The 24,301-nt window shown below is 41.0% G+C and overlaps 1 protein-coding gene across 5 annotated transcripts in view; it reads left to right on the top strand.

The window, feature by feature from the left end:
• The window catches only part of LOC139755939 (uncharacterized), a 245,492-nt gene that overhangs the window by 186,724 nt on the left and 34,467 nt on the right, over nt 1–24,301 (top strand). For all 5 annotated transcript variants that reach the window (XM_071674720.1, XM_071674716.1, XM_071674719.1 and 2 more), the window contains exons 6-13: nt 963–1,037; nt 2,602–2,679; nt 4,246–4,320; nt 4,698–4,763; nt 4,969–5,037; nt 18,468–18,542; nt 22,418–22,628; nt 22,965–23,906. In XM_071674720.1, the coding sequence (XP_071530821.1) occupies nt 963–1,037; nt 2,602–2,679; nt 4,246–4,320; nt 4,698–4,763; nt 4,969–5,037; nt 18,468–18,542; nt 22,418–22,628; nt 22,965–23,906 (1,591 nt within the window). The remainder of the gene's footprint in view (nt 1–962; nt 1,038–2,601; nt 2,680–4,245; nt 4,321–4,697; nt 4,764–4,968; nt 5,038–18,467; nt 18,543–22,417; nt 22,629–22,964; nt 23,907–24,301) is intronic.

Here is a 24,301-nt window from a genome sequence, read left to right as displayed (position 1 = left end):
TCATCTGTAGCCAGCGTCATTGTAGTGCTGAGTTCACGAGAGTGATCCACTGTAGACAGCATCATTGTGGTGCAGGGCTCACAAAAGGGTTCCTCTGTAGCTATTATATTTGTGGTGTAGGGTTCATACTGTGGTGTAGGGTTCATACTGTGGTGTAGGGTTCATATTGTGGTGTAGGGTTCATAATGTGGTGTAAGGTTCATATTGTGGTGTAGGGTTCATATTGTGGTGTAGGGTTCATATTGTGGTGTAGGGTTCATAATGTGGTGTAAGGTTCATATTGTGGTGTAGGGTTCATATTGTGGTGTAGGGTTCATATTGTGGTGTAGGGTTCATATTGTGGTGTAGGGTTCATATTGTGGTGTAGGGTTCATATTGTGGTGTAGGGTTCATATTGTGGTGTAGGGTTCATATTGTGGTGTAGGGTTCATAGTGTGGTGTAGGGTTCATATTGTGGTGTAGGGTTCATATTGTGGTGTAGGGTTCATACTGTGGTGTAGGGTTCATATTGTGGTGTAGGGTTCATATTGTGGTGTAGGGTTCATAATGTGGTGTAGGGTTCATATTGTGGTGTAGGGTTCATATTGTGGTGTAGGGTTCATATTGTGGTGTAGGGTTCATATTGTGGTGTAGGGTTCATATTGTGGTGTAGGGTTCATATTGTGGTGTAGGGTTCATATTGTGATGTAGGGTTCATATTGTGGTGTAGGGTTCATATTGTGATGTAGGGTTCATATTGTGGTGTAGGGTTCATAAAGGAAATCCTATGTAGCCAGCATCATTGTGATGTAGGGTTCCACGGGGCTCATCTGTAGCTGGTATCATTGCAGTACAGAGGTATTCCTCTCTGACTAACTAGCATTATTCTTATGCAAAGATCCAAATGGGGCTCAGGTTTCTGCAGTGTGTTGTATTGCGCTGAATGCTCACCAGCCAACATGGTCAATATCGTTGTATTGCAGAGTGCTGGAGAACGTGAGACAGCTGAGCACGATCGAGGCTGGGGCCTTCAACGGTCTTCATCAACTCAGGTCCATGTAAGTAGCTGGGAACTGGGAAAGAGACTTATTAACACTTTCAACAATATTTCAGGAGTAATTCAGGAGTAATTTCAGGAGTAATGTATATTCCTGATCAATGGACGATTGTTGATGTAAAAGTATGATTCAGAATTTATATTTCATTAACATTTTCTTACCACGTCTAAGTTTCTGACCTACTAGCTTTCAGCATTAGTTTCTTTGTCTATAAATTATACACACACAAAGAGACATACGCATACCCGCATACATGCACATACAAATATACACACACACACATATATATATATATATATATATATATATATATATATATATATATATATATATATATATATATATAGATATTTTTTTTCTTTTGCTTTGTCGCTGTCTCCCGCGTTTGCGAGGTAGCGCAAGGAAACAGACGAAAGAAATGGCCCAACCCACCCCCATACACATGTATATACATACACGTCCACACCCGCAAATATACATACCCATACATCTCAATGTACACATATATATACACACACAGACACATACATATATACACATTCACACAATTCACACTGTCTGCCCCTACTCACCCCCATCGCCACCTCGCCACACATGGAATAACATCCCCCTCCCCCCTCATGTGTGCGATGTAGCGCTAGGAAAAGACAACAAAGGCCCCATTCGTTCACACTCAGTCTCTAGCTGCCATGCAATAATGCCCGAAACCACAGCTCCCCCTCCACATCCAGGCCCCACAGATCTTTTCATGGTTTACCCCAGACGCTTCACATGCCCTGATTCAATCCATTGACAGCACGTCGACCCCGGTATACCACATCGATCCAATTCACTCTATTCCTTGCCCGCCTTTCACCCTCCTGCATGTTCAGGCCCCGATCACTCAAAATCTTTTTCACTCCATCTTTCCACCTCCAATTTGGTCTCCCACTTCTCCTCGTTCCCTCCACCTCCGACACATATATCCTCTTGGTCAATCTTTCCTCACTCATTCTCTCCATGTGCCCAAACCATTTCAAAACACCCTCTTCTGCTCTCTCAACCACGCTCTTTTTATTTCCACACATCTCTCTTACCCTTACAATACTTACTCCATCAAACCACCTCACACCACATATTGTCCTCAAACATCTCATTTCCAACACATCCAACCTCCTGCGCACAACTCTATCCATAGCCTATATATATATATATATATATATATATATATATATATATATATATATATATATATATATATATATATATATATATATATATATATATATATATATAGTCATTTGTTCTGTATGCTATCTCGCTCATGCGGGAAACAGCGAACTAGTTTAAGAGAAAGAAAATAATCAACAACAGTAATACGTAAACGTAATATGAAAATATGTATATCATTACTCAGACAAGGCCTGGGCAAACACACTCAGCTAATTAGTTTTTTCATTAGCCGTGTCGTCCAGGCCCAGTTAAGTAGCTTTTCCAGAGAGTACAGTCTTTCATACTGGCTCGAGTCTGAGGAAGCCATTATAAATATGCTACTAAAAATAGATTATTATTCTGTGTTGTGTAGATACATCCACTCGGCGCCCCTCCTGCAGAAGATGCCTAACCTCACCTTCAGCGACATCAGCACCAGCTTGAGGAGCATGTGAGTGTATGAAGGTGATACTGGGAGCCGTGTGTGACTCTCAGCTGTTACATTAAGTGGAGTTCATTCTCATCAGCGTCCACATGTTTTGCTCAGTTTTGCCTTGTGGATCTTTACGTGCTGTGATTTGTTGATCTTACCGTGCTGTGACTTGTTGATCTTATGTGCTGTGACTTGTTGATCTTACCGTGCTGTGACTTGTTGATCTTACCATGCTGTGACTTGTAGATCTTACCGTGCTGTGGCTTGTTGATCTTACCGTGCTGTGACTTGTTGATCTTATGTGCTGTGACTTGTTGATCTTACCGTGCTGTGATTTGTTGATCTGACCGTGCTGTGACTTGTTGATCTTACCGTGCTGTGACTTGTTGATCTTATGTGCTGTGACTTGTTGATCTTATGTGCTGTGACTTGTTGATCTTACCGTGCTATGACTTGTTGATCTTACCGTGCTGTGACTTGTTGATCTTATGTGCTGTGACTTGTTGATCTTACCGTGCTGTGACTTGTTGATCTTACCGTGCTGTGGCTTGTTGATCTTACCGTGCTGTGACTTGTTGATCTTACCGTGCTGTGACCTGTTGATCTTACCGTGCTGTGACTTGTTGATCTTACCATGCTGTGACTTGTAGATCTTACCGTGCTGTGACTTGTTGATCTTACCATGCTGTGACTTGTAGATCTTACCGTGCTGTGACTTGTTGATCTTACCGTGCTGTGATTTGTTGATCTTACCGTGCTGTGACTCGTTGATCTTACCATGCTGTGACTTGTAGATCTTACCATGCTGTGACTTGTAGATCTTACCGTGCTGTGACTTGTTGATCTTACCGTGCTGTGACTTGTTGATCTTATGTGCTGTGACTTGTTGATCTTACCGTGCTGTGACTTGTTGATCTTATGTGCTGTGACTTGTTGATCTTACCGTGCTGTGACTTGTAGATCTTACTGTTGAGTTCCTTGTAGATCTTACTGCTATATGCTTTGTAGATCACGATGTTAAGTGCCTGGTAGATTATAGTATCACGTGCCTTGTAGATCATACCGTTACTTTCCTTGTAGATCTTACTTCTAATACGCCTTGTAGATCATACCACTGCATATCTTTTAGATCTGCTTGTGATTTCTTTTCGTAATAGAAAAGGATTTATAGTTTCGAATCATAGTGAGTATATCATGTAAGATAGGGCCAGAATTTGATTTTTTGATACACAGGAGTTACTATGCGTAAGAAGAATTGAGCAGAGGTAAAAGGAAGTTTACTCTGAAATTACTGATCATACTAGCATGTATTCATATTTAGCAGCAAGTGTTCAGTCTGAACGCATTATACCTTCATTATACGTGATTGTATTCATATCAGTATGAATGGTTATACTTGTCTGTTTGTCAGAGGCCTATGCCTAACGACGTATAAGGGTAAGTGATCCAGCTAGAAAATAATCATCTAATTTGTCAGATCAAAATTCCAGATGTGTGTAAGACGTAGAAATAGAGCTTCTACACATTTTTGTCTCTCGAGAAAGGTATGTAATCCGTCGTCTCATTTCTTCCTCCGTGGAACAGACGCATCACCAACTCAGGCTTAGAGAAGATCCCCGTCATGCAGTTCACGGGGCCTGAAGACATCGTCCACATAATGTAAGTGGCAGGCGGGTGAGGGAGGTGAAAGGCCTCGCCTTGACGCTTCATTTCCCTTAACAAAAGAGGACACACACTCACACACGAGGTTCCTAGTCTGCTTTTTCTTCTGGGGGGAGAAAAGTCATGGAATTTTACGAAATAATATTACTATTCTTTTGCCATCATACGTGTATGAAGTACATGTATGCCTTTCTACATTTATAACACTCGTCTGTGGGATTCTGATATCTTCTGCTATCCCTTAAAAGGACCCACTGGCATGCTGTTGAATATATTCCTTTGTATTACTCTCTTTCAGTGCCAGTATGTTGATTTGTTGCTTATAACCCATGTTCCTCTCAGCAGCTAAACCTTCCACTCTCGTTTCTTCACAGAGAGCTAGACAACAACCGCATCAAGAAAGTCCACAGACGGTCACTCAAAGTCAGAGTGGAACAACTGTGAGTTGCATGTTATGTTTGTTATTCTGGTTTCTGGTAGGGACGCTACTAGACTCCATGTATTTCAATACTTGATACTATTCTCGCTCATGAATCCTACAGAAAAAGAGTTAGAGAACCTTCTTACTAAAGAGTTGCCTTATTGATGGTGTTAGATAACTTTACTTGGTAAACATATTAATATAAGCTCGTTTTCCATCGACAGATCACTGAACTTCAACCTCATCGAGTGTGTGGAGAAAGAGGCGTTTGATGGGTCGAAAATCGGGAAACTGTAAGTACGATCTGTTTTTTTGTGTGTGTTCTTTAAGATCATGCTTCTCTTTCCTGAGAGAAACAGTTCTATGTACCAAAGACCATCCCTTTCTCAAGCCCAGGAGGACTGTCCTCCATGCACTTTGAAAGATGGTTATGAGACTTATGATCGTTACACGAAGGTGAGGTCTAAGTTCGAAACCTTTAATCACAGAGTTCTACATACTATATAGAGTGCTTGACCAGTCCACGTATTTTGATTTCCCTCCGATGAACTTCACTATTGTTTTCATCCCTTTAGTCATTCTGTTGGTAAAGGGATTTCAGCTTTTCGTCATTAAAGTTACACATAATATAATCTCAAAGTCGAGTTGGCTGTATGACGAAGTACCTGGTCAGAGACAATGTGTCAGAGACATAATGTGTTTTTCCTATCTATATAAGTTATCAACCTTGCAGATAGTCTCGCTTGCATGTCTTCCCCGTCATTGTACAATTCTCTGAGAGTTCATGGTCATGATATTTCATCCTACGTGGAAGCGTTTGAGAGCTTGCGAGGCCCTGCGTGTGAGGCATCTTCTTTTGTTTGTGATCTCTCTCTCTCTCTCTCTCTCTCTCTCTCTCTCTCTCTCTCTCTCTCTCTCTCTCTCTCTCTCTCTCTCTCTCTCTCTCTCTCTCTCTCTCTCTATCTCCTCCTACCTTATGACTTTCTTATGAAAATTTCCTTCAGACATACCATTGCTGCAAGGAATTATTTTTCCTACCTGTTTTCCGTTCGGAGTGTTGCCGGAGGGATTGGCGGGCGGGGAGAGAGAGCCTTTGCTTTGCTATTCTTTTCCTCCACTGCTTTTAAGGGGATTCTATTTCTTTTTCTAAGTAGTTTTAAAGTCAGACCACCTCGCTTGGTCCTTGGGTCTGTGTGGTTTGTGCATCTATGTAACACACACACACACACACTCTCTCTCTCTCTCTCTCTCTCTCTCTCTCTCTCTCTCTCTCTCTCTCTCTCTCTCTCTCTCTCTCTCTCTCTCTCTCTCTCTCTCTCTCTCTCTCTCTCTCTCTCCCTCTCTCTCTCTCTCTCTCTCTCTCTCTCTCTCTCTCTCTCTCTCTCTCTCTCTCTCTCTCTCTCTCTCTCTCTCCCTTTGGCCCAGGTAGCTATTTTATCTTTCTGCATTAACCCACACGTGGGCAGCTGGCTTTAAGTCCACAAACATTGCAATCTCCTCTTCCCTTACCAAACACTTGCCAACATGCAATCTACACGACTCACTCTCAGTAACTCTTATTTTCTCTTGCGGTAAGCGTCACGCGCTAGAGCTGCCTTTTAGCAAAGTCCCGTCGTAAGAACTCTTGATTGATAGGGCGGTTAGAGAATGAGCAGAGGTGAGACAGGAGAAGGGGTGATTTGAAATGGAATACACAAGATTGAAGCGTAATTGATCTTAATGCGTGTGAGTGATTATCTAGAAGTATGTCTTTGGCACCTTATCTACATACCCACAGCTGACTGGGGGTGTGTATATATTCGTGTTGTATCTTTTATTTTCTTGAAGGAAATTCCCTAAGTTAAGCTGGATGTTCATTATGTATATCGATAGATAGCTGGAGCCTCCCGTGAATGCAACGAGATCTTGAGAGAATCAAGGATGTCCCATGTTTATATGGTTGTCGAGATCTTAGACTTGTCCTGGTACCTCCTTGCCAATGTATCCCACTGGTGAAGAAGCTATATATTTTCTATCATTGTGAGAACACATTTCAGCTTATCCAGTTCCTCACATAGCCTTACACCATCCTATGTAACGCTTCCCTTTGAATCCCTCAGCCAGATTAGGCAACTGATGAATTTCTGGAAATGTTTTGGACTATCTCGTGCCTTGTCCTCAATATTATCCCTCAAAGTTTCTCTGTACTTCCTTTCCTACTCTGTTATCCTCGTGTCTTACTCCCTTCTACCTTTTAGATGCTCTCCAGAAGAAGTATTGCCTACATCTTCGTGACAACATACCACAAAATTCCTTTTTTTTGTCTTTTTTTTTTATCTACAGTCGAACTACGCCACCTTTTTTTTGTCTTTTTTTTTAATCTACAGTCGAACTACGCCACCTTTTTTTTGTCTTTTTTTTTAATCTACAGTCGAACTACGCCACCTTTTTTTTTGAGCTTCGTCTATAAGCTAGTGGTATCCAATGTTCGATCTCCTTCATCATAAATACCATGGAACCTTCCACCAATATTCCCTTGATTCCTGGTTGCTATCTTCTATTTCCCAGCTTATATTACCAACGAAGTTGTTGAATTCTCTGCTGTCTCCTTTATCATATCTCCTCTTTGAGCCTGGTATCATCTCTGGTCTCTTTACATCTTACATTCACCACATAATCAAACTACAACATTAAATGATCACGTTTTCCTGTTGGTGTATTATATCATCTAATTCCATGCAACTCTGTCTGAAGATAAGATCTAATAACGAAGATGCATCAGCCATCTTAATCCCTGGTGTCTTCATCATTATGCTGGTGTAGGAAATTTTTCCTTTGTACACTTTAAGAAATTAAGTCTTGATAATTCTCCGTCGTCAAGAGAATCCGAGTTCTCCCAGCCTAATTTTCTGGAAATGTATCAATCATTATTGGTATTTGACCACGTCTGAGAAGTGCGTGGTTTACTGCTTCGTGCACCATCCTGGTCGTTCCTCCACTGTTTTCGTTCTATGATTGTTCTAGTTCGTTAATATTCTTTAGAGGATTATGTATTACGAACACCACAGCACCACGCATTTTTCTCTCTGATCGACGTGGCACAGGTGAAATATATCCTAATTAGAGTGGGAGGAATAGAGGGTAGAAAAAGTAATTATGGCTTCGCACGTAATTCTAAGCCCGATTCTAAAGATAAAAAGGTTATAGGGAGAGCAAAGGTAAACAGAAGAAGAAAATTCAACAGTTAATCTATTTGAGGGAAGAAGAAATATCATTACGGTCAATCCTCGAGTGATCAGTCTCTACAATTAACCTTTGGAAAGCAGCACCAGTCACGTGCTTCGGGTCCAAGTCTCGTGGGCGGGGACACATGGAGACAACTCACAAGATCAGCAGCTAAAAGGACATCTTTAAAACACGGAAACAGCATCAGTTTCTGGGAGTATGATAAACAAAGATGGCTGAAGAGAAATGATACCAGGAGAATTTATGAGACATGAAGCTTTTCATTCCACTCTGGTTCATAGAGGGTTGGAGGAAGAGCCATCCTAAATATATGAACAATTATCCTCACTTGGACGAATAAAATCCCAGTAAATATGAAATAGCTGCTCACGAGAGGAATAATTAAGCCACCCATAAAAGACCCTAAGCTTTTGAAGTGGAGCCTTTGTGATGACTATACGGGGTTTCCAAGACAACGTGGAGGATGTGGTTGTTTATACCCAGCAAACTGATTTCATTACAGGGTTGAACTTTGGTGCTTTGAAATCAGAGGGAACGAATGACCTACAGCTAAAAATACGGGGAGAAGTTTCGTTTTACCACGTACAACACTTCTCTCCTACAGTTACCCTTCGAATTATATATTGCTTGAGACACTCTTCCATATATACTTAAGGCTGTCTCAAGAGCGACCATCCTCCTCCTATTTTGTCTTCTTTTTCTCTCTAGGTAGAACAGATGAGATCTTAACTCTCACGTAAAGTTCGTCTCCACAACTACAAAAACATTATGTGCCTTGACCCTAGGGCGATCCTTGATATCCAGGTCTTCATCATTTACTATCGTTCCATTTGCGTTTGTATTCCTCAGTTTTAGTCTAAAACTTTCATCTTTTTATATTCCTGATCTTTGTGTGGCATTGTCTGCCTGTTCCGTCCTCTCGACTCATTTGACTTGCCCCGTCTCTCATCTTCTGACTGTATTCTTTGCTTGTCTGTCTATCTTCAATAGGTCGTCTATCACCTCTGGTGAAGACGCCATTGAATTTCTCCTTGTGTCTACGTTTCTGAGCCTCACCGATTACCTCCTGGATACATAACTCTAACTGAAGTGAAACCATTGCTTTCTGTCTCCTTATCTCCTGACTGTAACCATCCATTCCCCTCATTTCTTATATGACAGGAACTATACCTGGCATGTTTATAGTCTCTGGAAGTCTTTTGATCCGCATTCCTTCCTTCTTCACCCTTTCTCTTTTTCTGGAATATGATTTTCTTCAACTCCCAAGAAAGCATCTGTGATCTACATCAATCAAACTCCTGCTTCACTAATCTACATATTTGCAGTGCCACGTACTTTTCTTCTAAATCCATGAGTGTTAACTCGTCACCCTCTATGTTTTTGTTTACCACTATAGTCATCTGTTTTTATGCTAACGAGAATTGATCCTGTGTCCTCTAAACCTTTTTGATAATTGCATCTACCGGACCATAGGATCCTGTAATTGCTCTGTCTCTAATAACAATGCATATTGTTTCACTTGACCTTACACTTGCTCAATTGCTCTGTCTCTAACAGTGCATATTATTCTCCCTACAGCTTCTCTTGATTCCCTATGTCTCTCTGTTTACGTCCGCTTGTCAGAGTGTAACGTCTGTTATCACACAACAGGCATCGTTCTTTGGGCACCAACAAGGGTGCCTAGCCGACACAAGGCATAGCGTTTCCAAGCCGTCCAGAACAGAACTTCAGACTTTCGAAGTTCAATTTGCTCCCTGCTATTACCTTCAAGTTATGATGCGTCTGTGCTGATAATTCCTTCCTACCTTGAAGTTACGGATAGCATCATCACAGCTTCAGGGGGACGTGACTGTGTATGGCTTCGTAAGACTGGACTTCAGTAACGACAAGGTTATAAACACAGACATCTATATCCTATCATTGGGAACTGTTCGTCTTAAAGTGATAGACAATATACCATCAGACATGAAGCAAACATATTGAAAACAAGAAAAACGAATTATAAAGAACACAAATTACGACACACACACACACACACACACACACACACACACACACACACACACACACACACACACACACACACACACACACTGTACACATATCAAATCTATATTAGTTGTACACCACTGTTTTGAACAAGGTGTGTCTATAGGCGGAGACAAAAACCCTATAAAAGAAGATGAAATCCACGTTCCTATTGGTCTAAGATTACGCCCCCTATATCCACGATTGCCTTCTGTATTCCTCTGGTACCGGGTTTCTCTCCACTGAGCCACAGTGTTTAACTCCTGAGGTAGGAGTGTTGCTCATCCTGGCGGTGGTCGGGGGGTCATAACCCCGTAGCCAGCACACAGTTCCTGATGAATCCCGCTTGCTGATCGAGCGTCTCCCGTCGCGCGGAAGATGAAGGCTCTAATCTGGCATTTGAGTCGTTGCTTCACTGATTTTGATTGGACCACTAAGTCTAGGGGTGGGATCTGGGCGACACGAACGCACCGGTGTCTATTCATTGAGGAATCTACGAGTGTCATAAACTGCTTCTTCTTCTTCTTCTTCTTCTTCTTCTTCTTCTTCTTCTTCTTCTTCTCTTCTTCTTTCTTCTTTCTTCTTTCTTCTTCTTCTTCTTCTTCTTCTTCTTCTTCTTCTTCTTCTTCTTCTTCTTCTTCTTTCTTCTTCTTCTTTCTTCTTTCTTCTTCTTCTTTCTTCTTTCTTCTTCTTCTTCTTCTTCTTCTTCTTCTTCTTCTTCTTCTTCTTCTTCTTCTTCTTCTTCTTCTTCTTCTTCTTCTTCTTCTTCTTCTTCTTCTTCTTCTTCTTCTTCTTCTTCTTCTTCTTCTTCTTCTTCTTCTTCTTCTTCTTCTTTCTTCTTCTTCTTCTTCTTTCTTCTTCTTCTTCTTCTTCTTCTTCTTCTTCTTCTTCTTCTTCTTTCTTCTTCTTCTTCTTCTTCTTCTTCTTCTTCTTCTTCTTCTTCTTCTTCTTCTTCTTCTTCTTCTTCTTCTTCTTCTTCTTCTTCTTCTTCTTCTTCTTCTTCTTCTTCTTCTTCTTCTTCTTCTTCTTCTTCTTCTTCTTCTTCTTCTTCTTCTTCTTCTTCTTCTTCTTCTTCTTCTTCTTCTTCTTCTTCTTCTTCTTCTTCTTCTTCTTCTTCTTCTTCTTCTTCTTCTTCTTCTTCTTCTTCTTCTTCTTCTTCTTCTTCTTCTTCTTCTTCTTCTTCTTCTTCTTCTTCTTCTTCTTCTTCTTCTTCTTCTTCTTCTTCTTCTTCTTCTTCTTCTTCTTCTTCTTCTTCTTCTTCTTCTTCTTCTTCTTCTTCTTCTTCTTCTTCTTCTTCTTCTTCTTCTTCTTCTTCTTCTTCTTCTTCTTCTTCTTCTTCTTCTTCTTCTTCTTCTTCTTCTTCTTCTTCTTCTTCTTCTTCTTCTTCTTCTTCTTCTTCTTCTTCTTCTTCTTCTTCTTCTTCTTCTTCTTCTTCTTCTTCTTCTTCTTCTTCTTCTTCTTCTTCTTCTTCTTCTTCTTCTTCTTCTTCTTCTTCTTCTTCTTCTTCTTCTTCTTCTTCTTCTTCTTCTTCTTCTTCTTCTTCTTCTTCTTCTTCTTCTTCTTCTTCTTCTTCTTCTTCTTCTTCTTCTTCTTCTTCTTCTTCTTCTTCTTCTTCTTCTTCTTTCTTCTTCTTCTTCTTCTTCTTCTTCTTCTTCTTCTTCTTCTTCTTCTTCGTCTTCTTCTTCTTCCTTCTTCTTCTAATGGAAATGTAGATATAAATGACTCGTATTTGTATCTATGTAAATCTCGATAGGATGAGATTTACGATAACAGCGAGTGAGGGAAGATGGACAGAAGGACAAACGTAACAGAATGACTCCGCCGGCTTAAAATTAAGGCCTCCATCTCGCTTTATGGCGATGGCTTCCCCAGCCTCGACCCACACGAGCCACACTGAGACGCTCCCATTATCCTAAATAAGCTGGAGGGTTCGTCTGGCAGGCAAGCTGCTACACTCAGACAATACTATTGGCTAGCTTTCCTGTACCATGATGAGTCGAGAGGTTTTGCGAAAGGGAATAAGACCTTTTTTTTTTTTTCTGTGTGATACCACAGACTGATGTAGTCAATTGCGCCTTTCTTAAGACTCAGCAGCTATGGTCGTATGACTCCTTCAGAACTGTATCACATATGCACTATGGTTGTATAATTCCTTAAGGATTGAATTATATATGAAGAAGGATGGTCACATAATTCCTTCAGAACTGTATTGCATATGCACTATGGTTGTATAATATCTTAAGGATTGAATTATATATGAAAAAGGATGGTCGCATAATCCCTTCAGAACTGTATTACATATGCACTATGGTTGTATAATTCCTTAAGGATTGAATTATATATGAAGAAGGATGGTCACATAATTCCTTCAGAACTATATTATATATGCACTATGGTTGTATAATTCCTTAAGGATTGAATTATATATGAAAAAGGATGGTCGAATAATCCCTTCAGAACTGTATTATATATGCACTGTGGTTGTATAATTCCTTAAGGATTGAATTATATATGAAGAATTATGGTCATATAATTCCCACAGGACTGACTTACCTAAGAAGAGTTATGGTCTTATAATTCCTTTAGGACTGAATCACTGTGGATGTACAACTCCTTCACGATGGAATTATAAGTATGCAGGAATAACGTGTTGAAAATAAAAGTGAAAAAAAAAGAGAAAGAATTAGAACTTGAATGTGGTCACGGTAAAAGCAATTATATTCTCTTCCACGTTGATCGTGGATGGATAAATAACTCTTCGAGCTTGAGCGAAACTAATTTTGTTTTTCCCTCTGAGGCAATATTTTTCCTGACATGTCTGACTCTTTTACAGTAGTTCCCTCCTCAGTCGGGGCACGTCAGTCGAGGAACGCTCACCATTAGTGAACCGCTAAAGGTCACAATATAATAGGAAGAAGACATTTCTGTTTTCCCCTCCCCCAATTATTCCGTCTTTGTCTTGTCAACAACTCCTTATTCTCTCTCTCTCTCTCTCTCTCTCTCTCTCTCTCTCTCTCTCTCTCTCTCTCTCTCTCTCTCTCTCTCTCTCTCTCTCTGATAAGAGAGGGGGAAACGTTCTTCAATGAACTGACATAAAATGTGAAGACAATAAACGAAATGAATGAAAATAGTTTTAACGACAGGCCCTGATAAGTTTCATCGGAAAACAATGAAAAAGAGGCGAAAAATGAGACAGTTAATTGTTGACAGCCATTTTGAATACGTTAATTGCTAAAGGAAGAGTTGCAGATGATTGGAAGTTTCCCAATATAACACCGATATTCAAAAAAAGGTAATAAGTTACAGCCCGGAAATCATCATCCCATTAGGTTAACGTCTGTAGTTGGAAAACTTGTGGAAACCGTCTTTGGAGATAGATGTGAACACCATCTAGAGCATCACCACTTAGTATACCACTGTCAACATGATATTCGACGAAATCGCTCATGGCTGACGAACCTATTTGATTTCTTCTATGATATGATCAGCATGTATAACGAGAGCATTACATATGATGTTATTTATCCAAACTTTCAACAAACATTCGATAAGGATCCTCATTGAAGATTACTAGTAAAAATTAGGTCACAAGGCACGAGAGGGTTGAACTTCGTTGGATCAGAAATTGGTTGACTGGATGTAAACGGAGAGTTGTGATCAATGGTCAAGCCTTAGAATGGTTAGACGTAACAAGTGGAGTGCCACAAGGATCAGTCTTGGGACCGGTTCTCTTTGATAATGGGCTGCACTGCAGGATATCAAAATTCGCTGATAATACAAAGCTGAGATATAAATCTACAAATGAGTTTGAAAGTCTATAGCTTCAAACTGACATAGACATGCTGATGGACTGGGCTCATAGGAAACAAATGAATTTTGATGTCGATCAGTGTATAGTTTTACATATCGGTTGTAAAATCGAAAAGACAAGCTACAGTGTGAATTCTGTTGAATTCCAAAATGTAAATGAAGAAAAAGACTTGACCGTAATGATTTCCGTTGAAGTAAAACTAAATAAGCAGTGCACAGAAGCAGTGGAAAGGGAGAATAAGATTCTTTGATTTCCTCAACTTTAAGTTTAGGGAAATCATTATTACTCTTTACAATTCATTGTTTCGTCCACATCTTGGATGTTGCGTTCAGTTTTGGCCACCCTACCTAAAAAGAGACATCAACAAAATGGAAAGAGTACAACGTAGAGCTACAGAGATGATTCCCGGACTGAGAAAGCTTTCGTACACGAGCTGATTTTACGACTTAAATCTATGTAGCCTTGAAATGAGAAGGTTAAGAGGTGAGATCATACAAAAGTATTCAAAACTATCAAAGGCTTTGAGACTCTTGATCTATTAGGATACTTGATACCTTGTGTCGTCTGATGTTCCTCGTAGTGATTGGTACAAACTCGTGGGTAAACGTTTTACTTCGAATGAGGCAAAGTACTTTTCCTTCAACAGGATTGTTAACATACGAAACGATTTGCCAATCAGAGTGGTTGAAAAATGTACTATTGATACACTTAAAAATGAACTTGATAAATACTTCGCTTCAAGTCTATGACTTATGTTATTTGCGTCGCTGTCGTATGAAAACCCACGTTTATTCCTCTTGCTTTTATAGAATGGCAATATATATGCATTCTGCTAATCCTCAAACTCCTCACCATGATCCATATATACACTGAAAATCCTAACTATCCAATCAATAACACAGTCACCCTCTTTCTTAATCTCAACTGCAGGACCATCCACCCTTCTCTCTTCAGCAACCACTATCCATGGCTGTGTTCCTTCGTACACCACCCCAACACAAGCAACCAACATCTGCCACCCTATCATAAAACACAATCGACAGTCCTCCAAAATGTTCACTCCATCTCCTCCTCACTTCATCATTACCTGTTACCGCTTTCCCTTTTGACCCCTTTACCGATGTTCCCATTTGTTCTCTTGTCTTTCTCACATTATTTATTTTTTCAAAAAGCATCCTCTTATTCTCCCTAAAGTTTACTGATACTTGTTCATCCCAGCGTTCATATGCCCTCTTTTTCAACCCCTGCACCTTCCTCTTGACCTCTTGCCGCTTTCTTTTATACATCTACCAATCATTTGTACTCCTTCCGGTGAGTAACACCCAAACACCTCCCTCTACTCTTTCACTAGGTAATCTTACTTCTTCATCCTACTACTCACTACCCTTTCTAATCTGCCTACCTCCCACCTTTCGTATGCTACGTGAATCTCTCGCATATGCCATTACTGCTTCCTGAAATACCTCCCATTCTCTACACACTCCCCTTGTTTCGTTTACTCCCACCTTTTACCATTCTACACTAAAGTCGCTCCTGGCATTTCTTTCCACGTCTCTTTTCCAAGCTCACTTACTTTCACCACTCTCTTGTCACCGATATTGTTTTCTCTTTTTCTAAAACCTCTACAAGGCTTCACCCTCACCTTCACAAGATAGTGATCAGACACCCAACTAGCCGACTGTCTAAGCAAGTTTAAATCCAAGTTGCTCATTTCCATTCATAATCCTGAATACTCATGCCCTAAGTCATATTCTCTACTGCCATATTACTTTCGCATTTTTATCACCCATTGCTAATACCTGATCTCTTGCATGAAAGCTGCGGACACATTCACTTAGCTGCTTCTAAAACACTGGCCTTTCATGATGATTCTTATCATGGCCAGGTGAATAAACACTAATAATCTTTCATCTCTCTCCATACACCTTCATTTCTACCCTTTTTTCACAAGCTCTCACAACTCCTGCTGCAGGATTAGTGTCACTCCTTCCTTAGGTTTTGTCCATTCACCAACCGCTGACTTTACACCCAAGACTTTTCTAAGCCATTCGTTCCCTTTACCCTTGAGCTTTGTTTCACTCGGAGCCAGAACATCCAGGTTTCTTTCCTCAAAAATACCATCTATTTCTCCTCTCTTCTCATCCTGGCTACCTCTACACACATATAGACACCCCAGCCTGAGCCTTGGAAGAGGATAAGCGCTCCCTACTTTGATACTCCCTCTGTTCCGTCTTTCTAGAAATCTATATACAAAAACGGGAGGGTTTCCAGCCCCCCTGCTCCTGCCTCCGCCCCCTTTACTCGCCTCCTATGACACGCGGCGATTACGAAGGTAGAATTCTCTCTCTCTCTCTCTCTCTCTCTCTCTCTCTCTCTCTCTCTCTCTCTCTCTCTCTCTCTCTCTCTCTCTCTCTCTCTCTCTCTCTCTCTCTCATTCCATTTCAAGAAGAGTATCGTCAAGATTTCATATTCTTTGCTCTAATGACATATTGATACCTGTGCATGATATAGATTCCCGTCTTGCATTAAGTTACCTATTATAAGTGTTTCTCATGTGCTTGTTTTTTTTTCTTTTTCCCTCTGAAAATATCTCGATATTGTAATACATGTTGATGACGCTCTGGCTCGCTAACACGAGCCTTCATTATATCTCTGGTGCTACAGAGATAACCAGATACCCAACGGTTACCAGGAATGAATTTTTTCCTATATATGTATATTCCCTGAGGGCACACGTATACAATCATGTATTGATGTGTGGATACGTGTACGGGTGTAAGTGAATACATTCAAGCGCTCACACACACGCAGAAGAACATTTGAATATATATATATATATATATATATATATATATATATATATATATATATATATATATATATATATATATATATATATATATATATATATATGTGTGTGTGTGTGTGTGTGTGTATGTGTGTGTCTGTGTATATACGTACAAAGTTTGCAAACTTTAATTGTGGAAACCTATTCTTGCCTTAAGCAAACTTCTCCTTTATAGGATAGTCTGCCTTTGTTCCTCTCTCTCTCTCTCTCTCTCTCTCTCTCTCTCTCTCTCTCTCTCTCTCTCTCTCTCTCTCTCTCTCTCTCTCTCTCTCTCTCTCTCTCTCTCTCTCTCTCTCTCTCTCGAGAAGCTGGGATGAAGGCCATAATGCCTAAGATACCATCGTCAATAAGCATAATTTCCCCGACGTCATTGGGCAGGGGTACTACTACACCAGTGGTGGAAATACAGATAAAAGTATCAGTTGTTTACGTAACCGTCATAAATAGGGTGGACTTTTGTATCACTTTTTTTCATACTTTGTGTATATGTGACTACCTCAGGATCCCCCTCTAGAAGTGTCCTAATGTTACCCCAGGCCTCTTTCTCAAGAAGCAACCACAACAATAGGCCTGCACTACACTCAGCAGCAAGATCAGGTGGACTCCTTCGAACCGAGACTATCTATACTCTTCTCGTCCACTGAGGATGAAACAACCCCTCCAAAGATGGTTCTATTCCTCTCTCTCTCTCTCTCTCTCTCTCTCTCTCTCTCTCTCTCTCTCTCTCTCTCTCTCTCTCTCTCTCTCTAGCCCTGCAACCTCAAGCTGTCGGTTAACGACAAAAGCAACGAATGAACGAACGTTCGTATAACGAAATATAAAATATGTCATGATATCTATCAAACGTATACCTCATGTCATCATCCTCATTCACTGCTTTTACCGCACTCCACCCGCTTGAGGTAACGCTACGAGTTGTTGAAGATCACCTTAGGCGAGGCGTGTGTCTTCATCAACTAACGAAACATCACAGTCAGGTGGAAGCGTTTCTCGCTTCAAATGGAGCCCATCCTTCCCCTGGTACTGGTTGTAGCTCAGCCTTGAGCTACACGAAATCCTGGATCACTAAGAAGCGGGTCTTGGAGTTATATAGTAGTAGTTATGATAATAGTGGTGATAATGATAATGATAATAATAATAATAATGATAATAATAATAATAATAATAATAATAATAATGATAATGATAATAATAATAATAATAATAATAATAATAATAATAATAATAATAATAATAATAATAATAGTAATAATAATAATAATAGTAATAATAATAATAATAATAATAATAATAATGATAATAATAATAATAGTGATAAAAATGATAAAAATAACAATAATGATGAAATAATAAAGATAATACTATTGATAGTGATAATAGTAAAGATAATAATGATAATAGTAATGAGAATGATGATGATAATAATAATGATAATAGTAATAATGATAATGAATGATAACACTAATGATAATGATAATGATAATGCTGCTACTGCTACTATTAATGACAGGAATGATAATGATATTGATTGCCTCCACAAACACCTGTAAATACACCCACTGGTCTCTTGCTCTTTGCATTTTTTCCTGCTCCTCGCATTTCACTTCAGTTTGACTCGACCGCTATACCTTATTCCTCACAACGCGCGCGCGCGCGTGTGTGTGTGTGTGTGTGTGTGTGTGTGTGTGTGCAATCTGTGGACTTCCCTCTTAAGAAAGGGTGAATATTCTCGAGGATAAGCGGGTGCCCCTGCGCCCGGAGGCACCGAACACGGAAAGCATCTCTTGATAATATGTGTCTCTCTTCTGCAGGAGCCTGAAAGGCAACACCCAGCTCAAGAGTCTACACCCAGAGGCCTTCCAAGGCATTGGCAGCCTTCGTACACTGTAAGTGATGATGCAGGAGCATGAGAGAGAGAGAGAGAGAGAGAGAGAGAGAGAGAGAGAGAGAGAGAGAGAGAGAGAGAGAGAGAGAGAGAGAGAGAGAGAGAGAGAGAGAGAGAGAGAGAGAGAGCGTCATTCAGACAAGTTTTCTAGATGTTGAGCCAGTGGCATCGTACATGACCATCACGTTTGCTGTCCAATGTCATACATACATATTTTTTTACACACTTGACGACATGTTATACGTCTGCCAGCACTACGTCCTCGTATAGTCATCTCACTGTGTCTATACAGCTGTTGACGTATGTGGTGTTCCATTCACATCCTTGTGTGTCGTATGCAGTGAAGGAAGTGCTAAGTATGTGTGTATGTCAGTAATTATACCTAAGAGTCGATTCCTGAATGGAACACCGAGACGTGAACGACTTTCATGCGTATGTTATTATGCATCATGCAACCTCTATTATGATAGCTCTGTTTAAGGATGCACGCATGTAATTGATTTTAATTACCTCTTTATACTATATTGGGGAGGGTGCTTTCAAACACTTGTACGGCCTCACCTCTTGAACTACTTCTATATTACAATGTTGTAAGCTATTCTATGCTGTCAGACATTAGTTCTCTCATAACTTGGTTTATTCCATTTATCCAACTGCTGTTATTCGTTAATGATACTTCTTTATCTTCCTTCCATCAACGTTTTACTTTTAATTTCTTGGTATGACCTCTGGTTGTTCTAGATCTGCATCTTTCGAAGAAATGTTGACTGTGTACGTCATCAAGAAGGGCAAATTTAAGGTTCCTAGCCCTTTCCTGTAACTCTGGCCATTTAATTTCATGGTCTCCTCTGGACCTCCTCTATCATTTCTTTGTGCCTCTTTGAGCGGCGTGACCGAACGTGAGAGGCATATTCTAGTTTTGGTCCAGGGCAGCACATGAACAGCTTATTCTGAAATATTTACCAAAAGAAAATTAACATTCTTTTTTACTCTTCAAAGTAGGGACTCGGGTGACATGCTAAAGACGTATTCTAAACCCCAATTCCCTGTTACACATAGAATCATTCAGCTTATATGTATATACATATGTATATACATATGTATATACATATATATATATATATATATATATATATATATATATATATATATATATATATATATATATATATATATATATATATATATATATATATATTTTTTTTTTTTTTTTTTTTTTTTTTCCATACGATTCGCCATTTCCCGCATTTGCGAGGTAGCGTTAAGAACAGAGGACTGGGCCTTAGAGGGAAAATCCTCACCTGGCCCCCTTCTCTGTTCCTTCTTTTGGAAAAAAAAAAAAAAAAAAAAAAAAAAAAAAACGAGAGGGGAGGATTTCCAGCCACCCGCTCCCTCCCCTTTTAGTCGCCTTCTACGACACGCAGGGAATACGTGGGAAGTATTCTTTCTCCCCTATCCCCAGGGATATATATATATATATATATTTATATTTATATTTTTTTTTATTATTATACTTTGTCGCTGTCTCCCGCGTTTGCGAGGTAGCGCAAGGAAACAGACGAAAGAAATGGCCCAACCCCCCCTCATACACATGTATATACATACGTCCACACACGCAAATATACACACCTACACAGCTTTCCATGGTTTACCCCAGACGCTTCACATGCCTTGATTCAATCCACTGACAGCACGTCAACCCCGGTATACCACATCGCTCCAATTCACTCTATTCCTTGCCCTCCTTTCACCCTCCTGCATGTTCAGGCCCCGATCACACAAAATCTTTTTCACTCCATCTTTCCACCTCCAATTTGGTCTCCCTCTTCTCCTCGTTCCCTCCACCTCCGACACATATATCCTCTTGGTCAATCTTTCCTCACTCATTCTCTCCATGTGCCCAAACCACTTCAAAACACCCTCTTCTGCTCTCTCAACCACGCTCTTTTTATTTCCACACATCTCTCTTACCCTTACGTTACTCACTCGATCAAACCACCTCACACCACACATTGTCCTCAAACATCTCATTTCCAGCACATCCATCCTCCTGCGCACAACTCTATCCATAGCCCACGCCTCGCAACCATACAACATTGTTGGAACCACTATTCCTTCAAACATACCCATTTTTGCTTTCCGAGATAATGTTCTCGACTTTCACACATTCTTCAAGGCTCCCAGGATTTTCGCCCCCTCCCCCACCCTATGATCCACTTCCGCTTCCATGGTTCCATCCGCTGCCAGATCCACTCCCAGATATCTAAAACACTTTACTTCCTCCAGTTTTTCTCCATTCAAACCTCCCAATTGACTTGACCCTCAACCCTACTGTACCTAATAACCTTTGCTCTTATTCACATTTACTCTTAACTTTCTTCTTTCACACACTTTACCAAACTCAGTCACCAGCTTCTGCAGTTTCTCACATGAATCAGCCACCAGCGCTGTATCATCAGCGAACAACAACTGACTCACTTCCCAAGCTCTCTCATCCCCAACAGACTTCATACTTGTCCCTCTTTCCAAAACTCTTGCATTCACCTCCCTAACAACCCCATCCATAAACAAATTAAAAAACCATGGAGACATCACACACTCCTGCCGTAAACCTACATTCACTGAGAACCAATCACTTTCCTCTCTTCCTACACGTACACATGCCTTACATCCTCGATAAAAACTTTTCACTGCTTCTAACAACTTGCCTCCCACACCATATATTCTTAATACCTTCCACAGAGCATCTCTATCAACTGTATCATATGCCTTCTCCAGATCCATAAATGCTACATACAAATCCATTTGCTTTTCTAAGTATTTCTCACATACATTCTTCAAAGCAAACACCTGATCCACACATCCTCTACCACTTCTGAAACCAAACTGCTCTTCCCCAGTCTGATGCTCTGTACATGCCTTCACCCTCTCAATCAATACCCTCCCATATAATTTACCAGGAATACTTAACAAACTTATACCTCTGTAATTTGAGCACTCACTCTTATCCCCTTTGCCTTTGTACAGTGGCACTATGCACGCATTCCGCCAATCCTCAGGCACCTCACCATGAGTCATACATACATTAAATAACCTTACCAGCCAGTCAATAATACAGTCACCCCCTTTTTTAATAAATTCCACTGCAATACCATCCAAACCTGCTGCCTATATATATATATATATATATATATATATATATATATATATATATATATATATATATATATATATATATATATATATATATATATATATATATATATATGTATATATATATGATGAACCATCAGCAAAGAACATTGCTGGAACGCAATGAAAATATCCTCCGTATAATGTGGCAAGTCGTTCCTCAGACTTGGGTGGCTCCATAAGTCACTGTATTTTTTCCCGAGAGTTTCCTCTGCCGTATACATAACTCGCCCCAGAATTCTAGTGGTCGTCATAAATTTCCTGTGGTCTGCCTGATGTTCAACTAAGTCTTCTCTTCTCTCTTCCTTTTTGTCTTTCTTTTCGGGATGGGGTACTGAAGGAGGGAGATTTGAAAGAAGCTTAATCCAGTTCATCTTCCTAGTGTCTTTGCTGGAAAAAACTCCAATATCGGTAATATAGGATGTAAAGATAAATCTTAGGCACTTTGATAGTTGTTTTGTCTTTCCAGGAAGGTGTTCTAAGAATTTCAGAGATCTTTTCTAGGCCCTTATTTTGCTGGAGGAGAGGCTATAATATCCTATTGTTGAAGGATGTCAAATTCCCATCATGTTATTGGAAAACGATGGAAGAAGATCCGATTAGCTACTTCTAATGGTACATTTTTTGTTATTTCTTTTTTCTTTTTTTTCAAACACTTGATATGCGGATTTGATTGGCCACCAGGGACCTCTCCGAGACGTCCATCACCTCGCTGCCAACACTGGGCCTGACTGACCTCGAGATCTTGCTCTTGGAGAAGACGCCGACCCTCAAGATCTTCCCCTCCGTCTACTCCTTCAAGACCATCAAGGAGGCCCACCTCACCTACCCGTACCACTGCTGCGCTTTCCAGTTTCCAGAGCAGCACGACCCAGAGCAGTATATCCGACACCAGGTGCGTACAGCCTCCTGCCTCACCCACACCCTCTGTCCTACTTCACGTGCACAGATTCGTAGGCAGAAGGACTGAGCTTCATATGCGTAATATAGAGCTATTTCCACCTCGAGTTGTCCTTCTCTCAGGGTGCATCCATAGATATTGTGTGTCTGTGAGTGTAGTGATATATTGGACATAGTCTGCTTTCTTACCCTTATTTCATTCCATCTCCCTCTTCTTTTATCCTCATTCCTTTTCTGGTTGACCTTTAATCTCTCTCTCTCTCTCTCTCTCTCTCTCTCTCTCTCTCTCTCTCTCTCTCAACATTAGTTGTCTTTTTTTTTCCATTTCCAGGAGTTCTTACGTAAGATGGAGCGAGAACATTGCTCTGATGTGACGTCCCCAAGTCCTCCTCTCATGGCTCCGGGAACAAGACTCAGACGCCGTCGACACACCACGCCCGCGCCCACGACCACGCCAGCCATGGACGAATCGCAAGGCCTAAGAGACCTCCCAGCACCAGTGGAGATGATCCCTGATGCGAGGACAGAACAAGGCAAGCCAAGAGAGACCTGGGGGAGCGTCAGGTCCCCCGCTACTGGCGGCGCCATTCTTCTCTCCTCGGTCACCAACAGAGGAGGGAAAAAGTACAACGCCACCAGGAAATTTGATCACGACGAAGTGCTAGAGAAACCGCAGCTGCATCTGGCTGACTCCAGTCCAAGGACGAAAAAATCCTCCCCAGTCCGGCAGTACGGGATATCCAGATGGCAAAGAGGTGCTCCCAACTTCGTCGGTAAGGAAGGACTGGCCTTCCCACGAACTCGCCACTACGGCCATCACACCCGCCATACTAGAGCCAAACATGGACCAAACATGGACCTCGAGGAGAGAGAAGCCTTCCACGCCGCCTATAACTTCGGGGACAACCGGAGTCGTTACCGAAGAGGCGACCGCATTCGACAGGATCTTCCCTTAGCCAGGCATTCATGGGGTGACGACGGAACTGACCATATGCTCCTTTACCCGACACCCCAGCAGCAATATCACGGACGGACAGCGGCGCTCAGGAACCCCGAGAAGGACCTCGTCCCTCTCCCAGAGAAGAGGTTCAAGTCAGAGGAATCGGGTCATCGTCATGATGAGGAGGACAACGATGGCTTCCTCGGAGGAGGGGCTGTAGGAGGATTCCCTAGCTCCTTCTTGGGGTTCGGGGCCTTCAACCACACCTCGGAGAGGTATCTGCCGGCGTTCCCTCGAAATGTCGACTCGCCCCAAGGCTGGGGAGACAGCCAGGTAAGTAAGCCAAGTCTTTCATCCGTTGTTATGATTTCCTGTTATCGATCCTTCACAGAAAGAAGAGATCGTGTTTCCTTTTCAACGCTTCAGAGCATGTCAAGTTCCCTTCCCTGGTCCAGGTTGCTGTCGTTTCTCTCTGCCTCACATACGCTCGAGTCACTAACGTCCACTCCAGAGACGAATACTCTCTGCATCTCGCACATAACTTTTGACAATATAAATCCTGCTGGTCTTCATTCATAACTCTAGGTTTGTGGTGAGCGCTACGCGCCCGGCCTGACTTTTAGCAAAGTCTTGCCATAGATAGACAGATAGGTACTCTCTCTCTCTCTCTCTCTCTCTCTCTCTCTCTCTCTCTCTCTCTCTCTCTCTCTCTCTCTCTCTCAGCATAA

Source organism: Panulirus ornatus, chromosome 20, assembly GCF_036320965.1.
Source record: "Panulirus ornatus isolate Po-2019 chromosome 20, ASM3632096v1, whole genome shotgun sequence".
NCBI classification, from domain to species: Eukaryota; Metazoa; Arthropoda; class Malacostraca; order Decapoda; family Palinuridae; genus Panulirus; species Panulirus ornatus.
The sequence above is the reverse complement of the archived record's forward strand: the minus strand, read 5'-3'. Positions and strand labels throughout refer to the sequence as shown.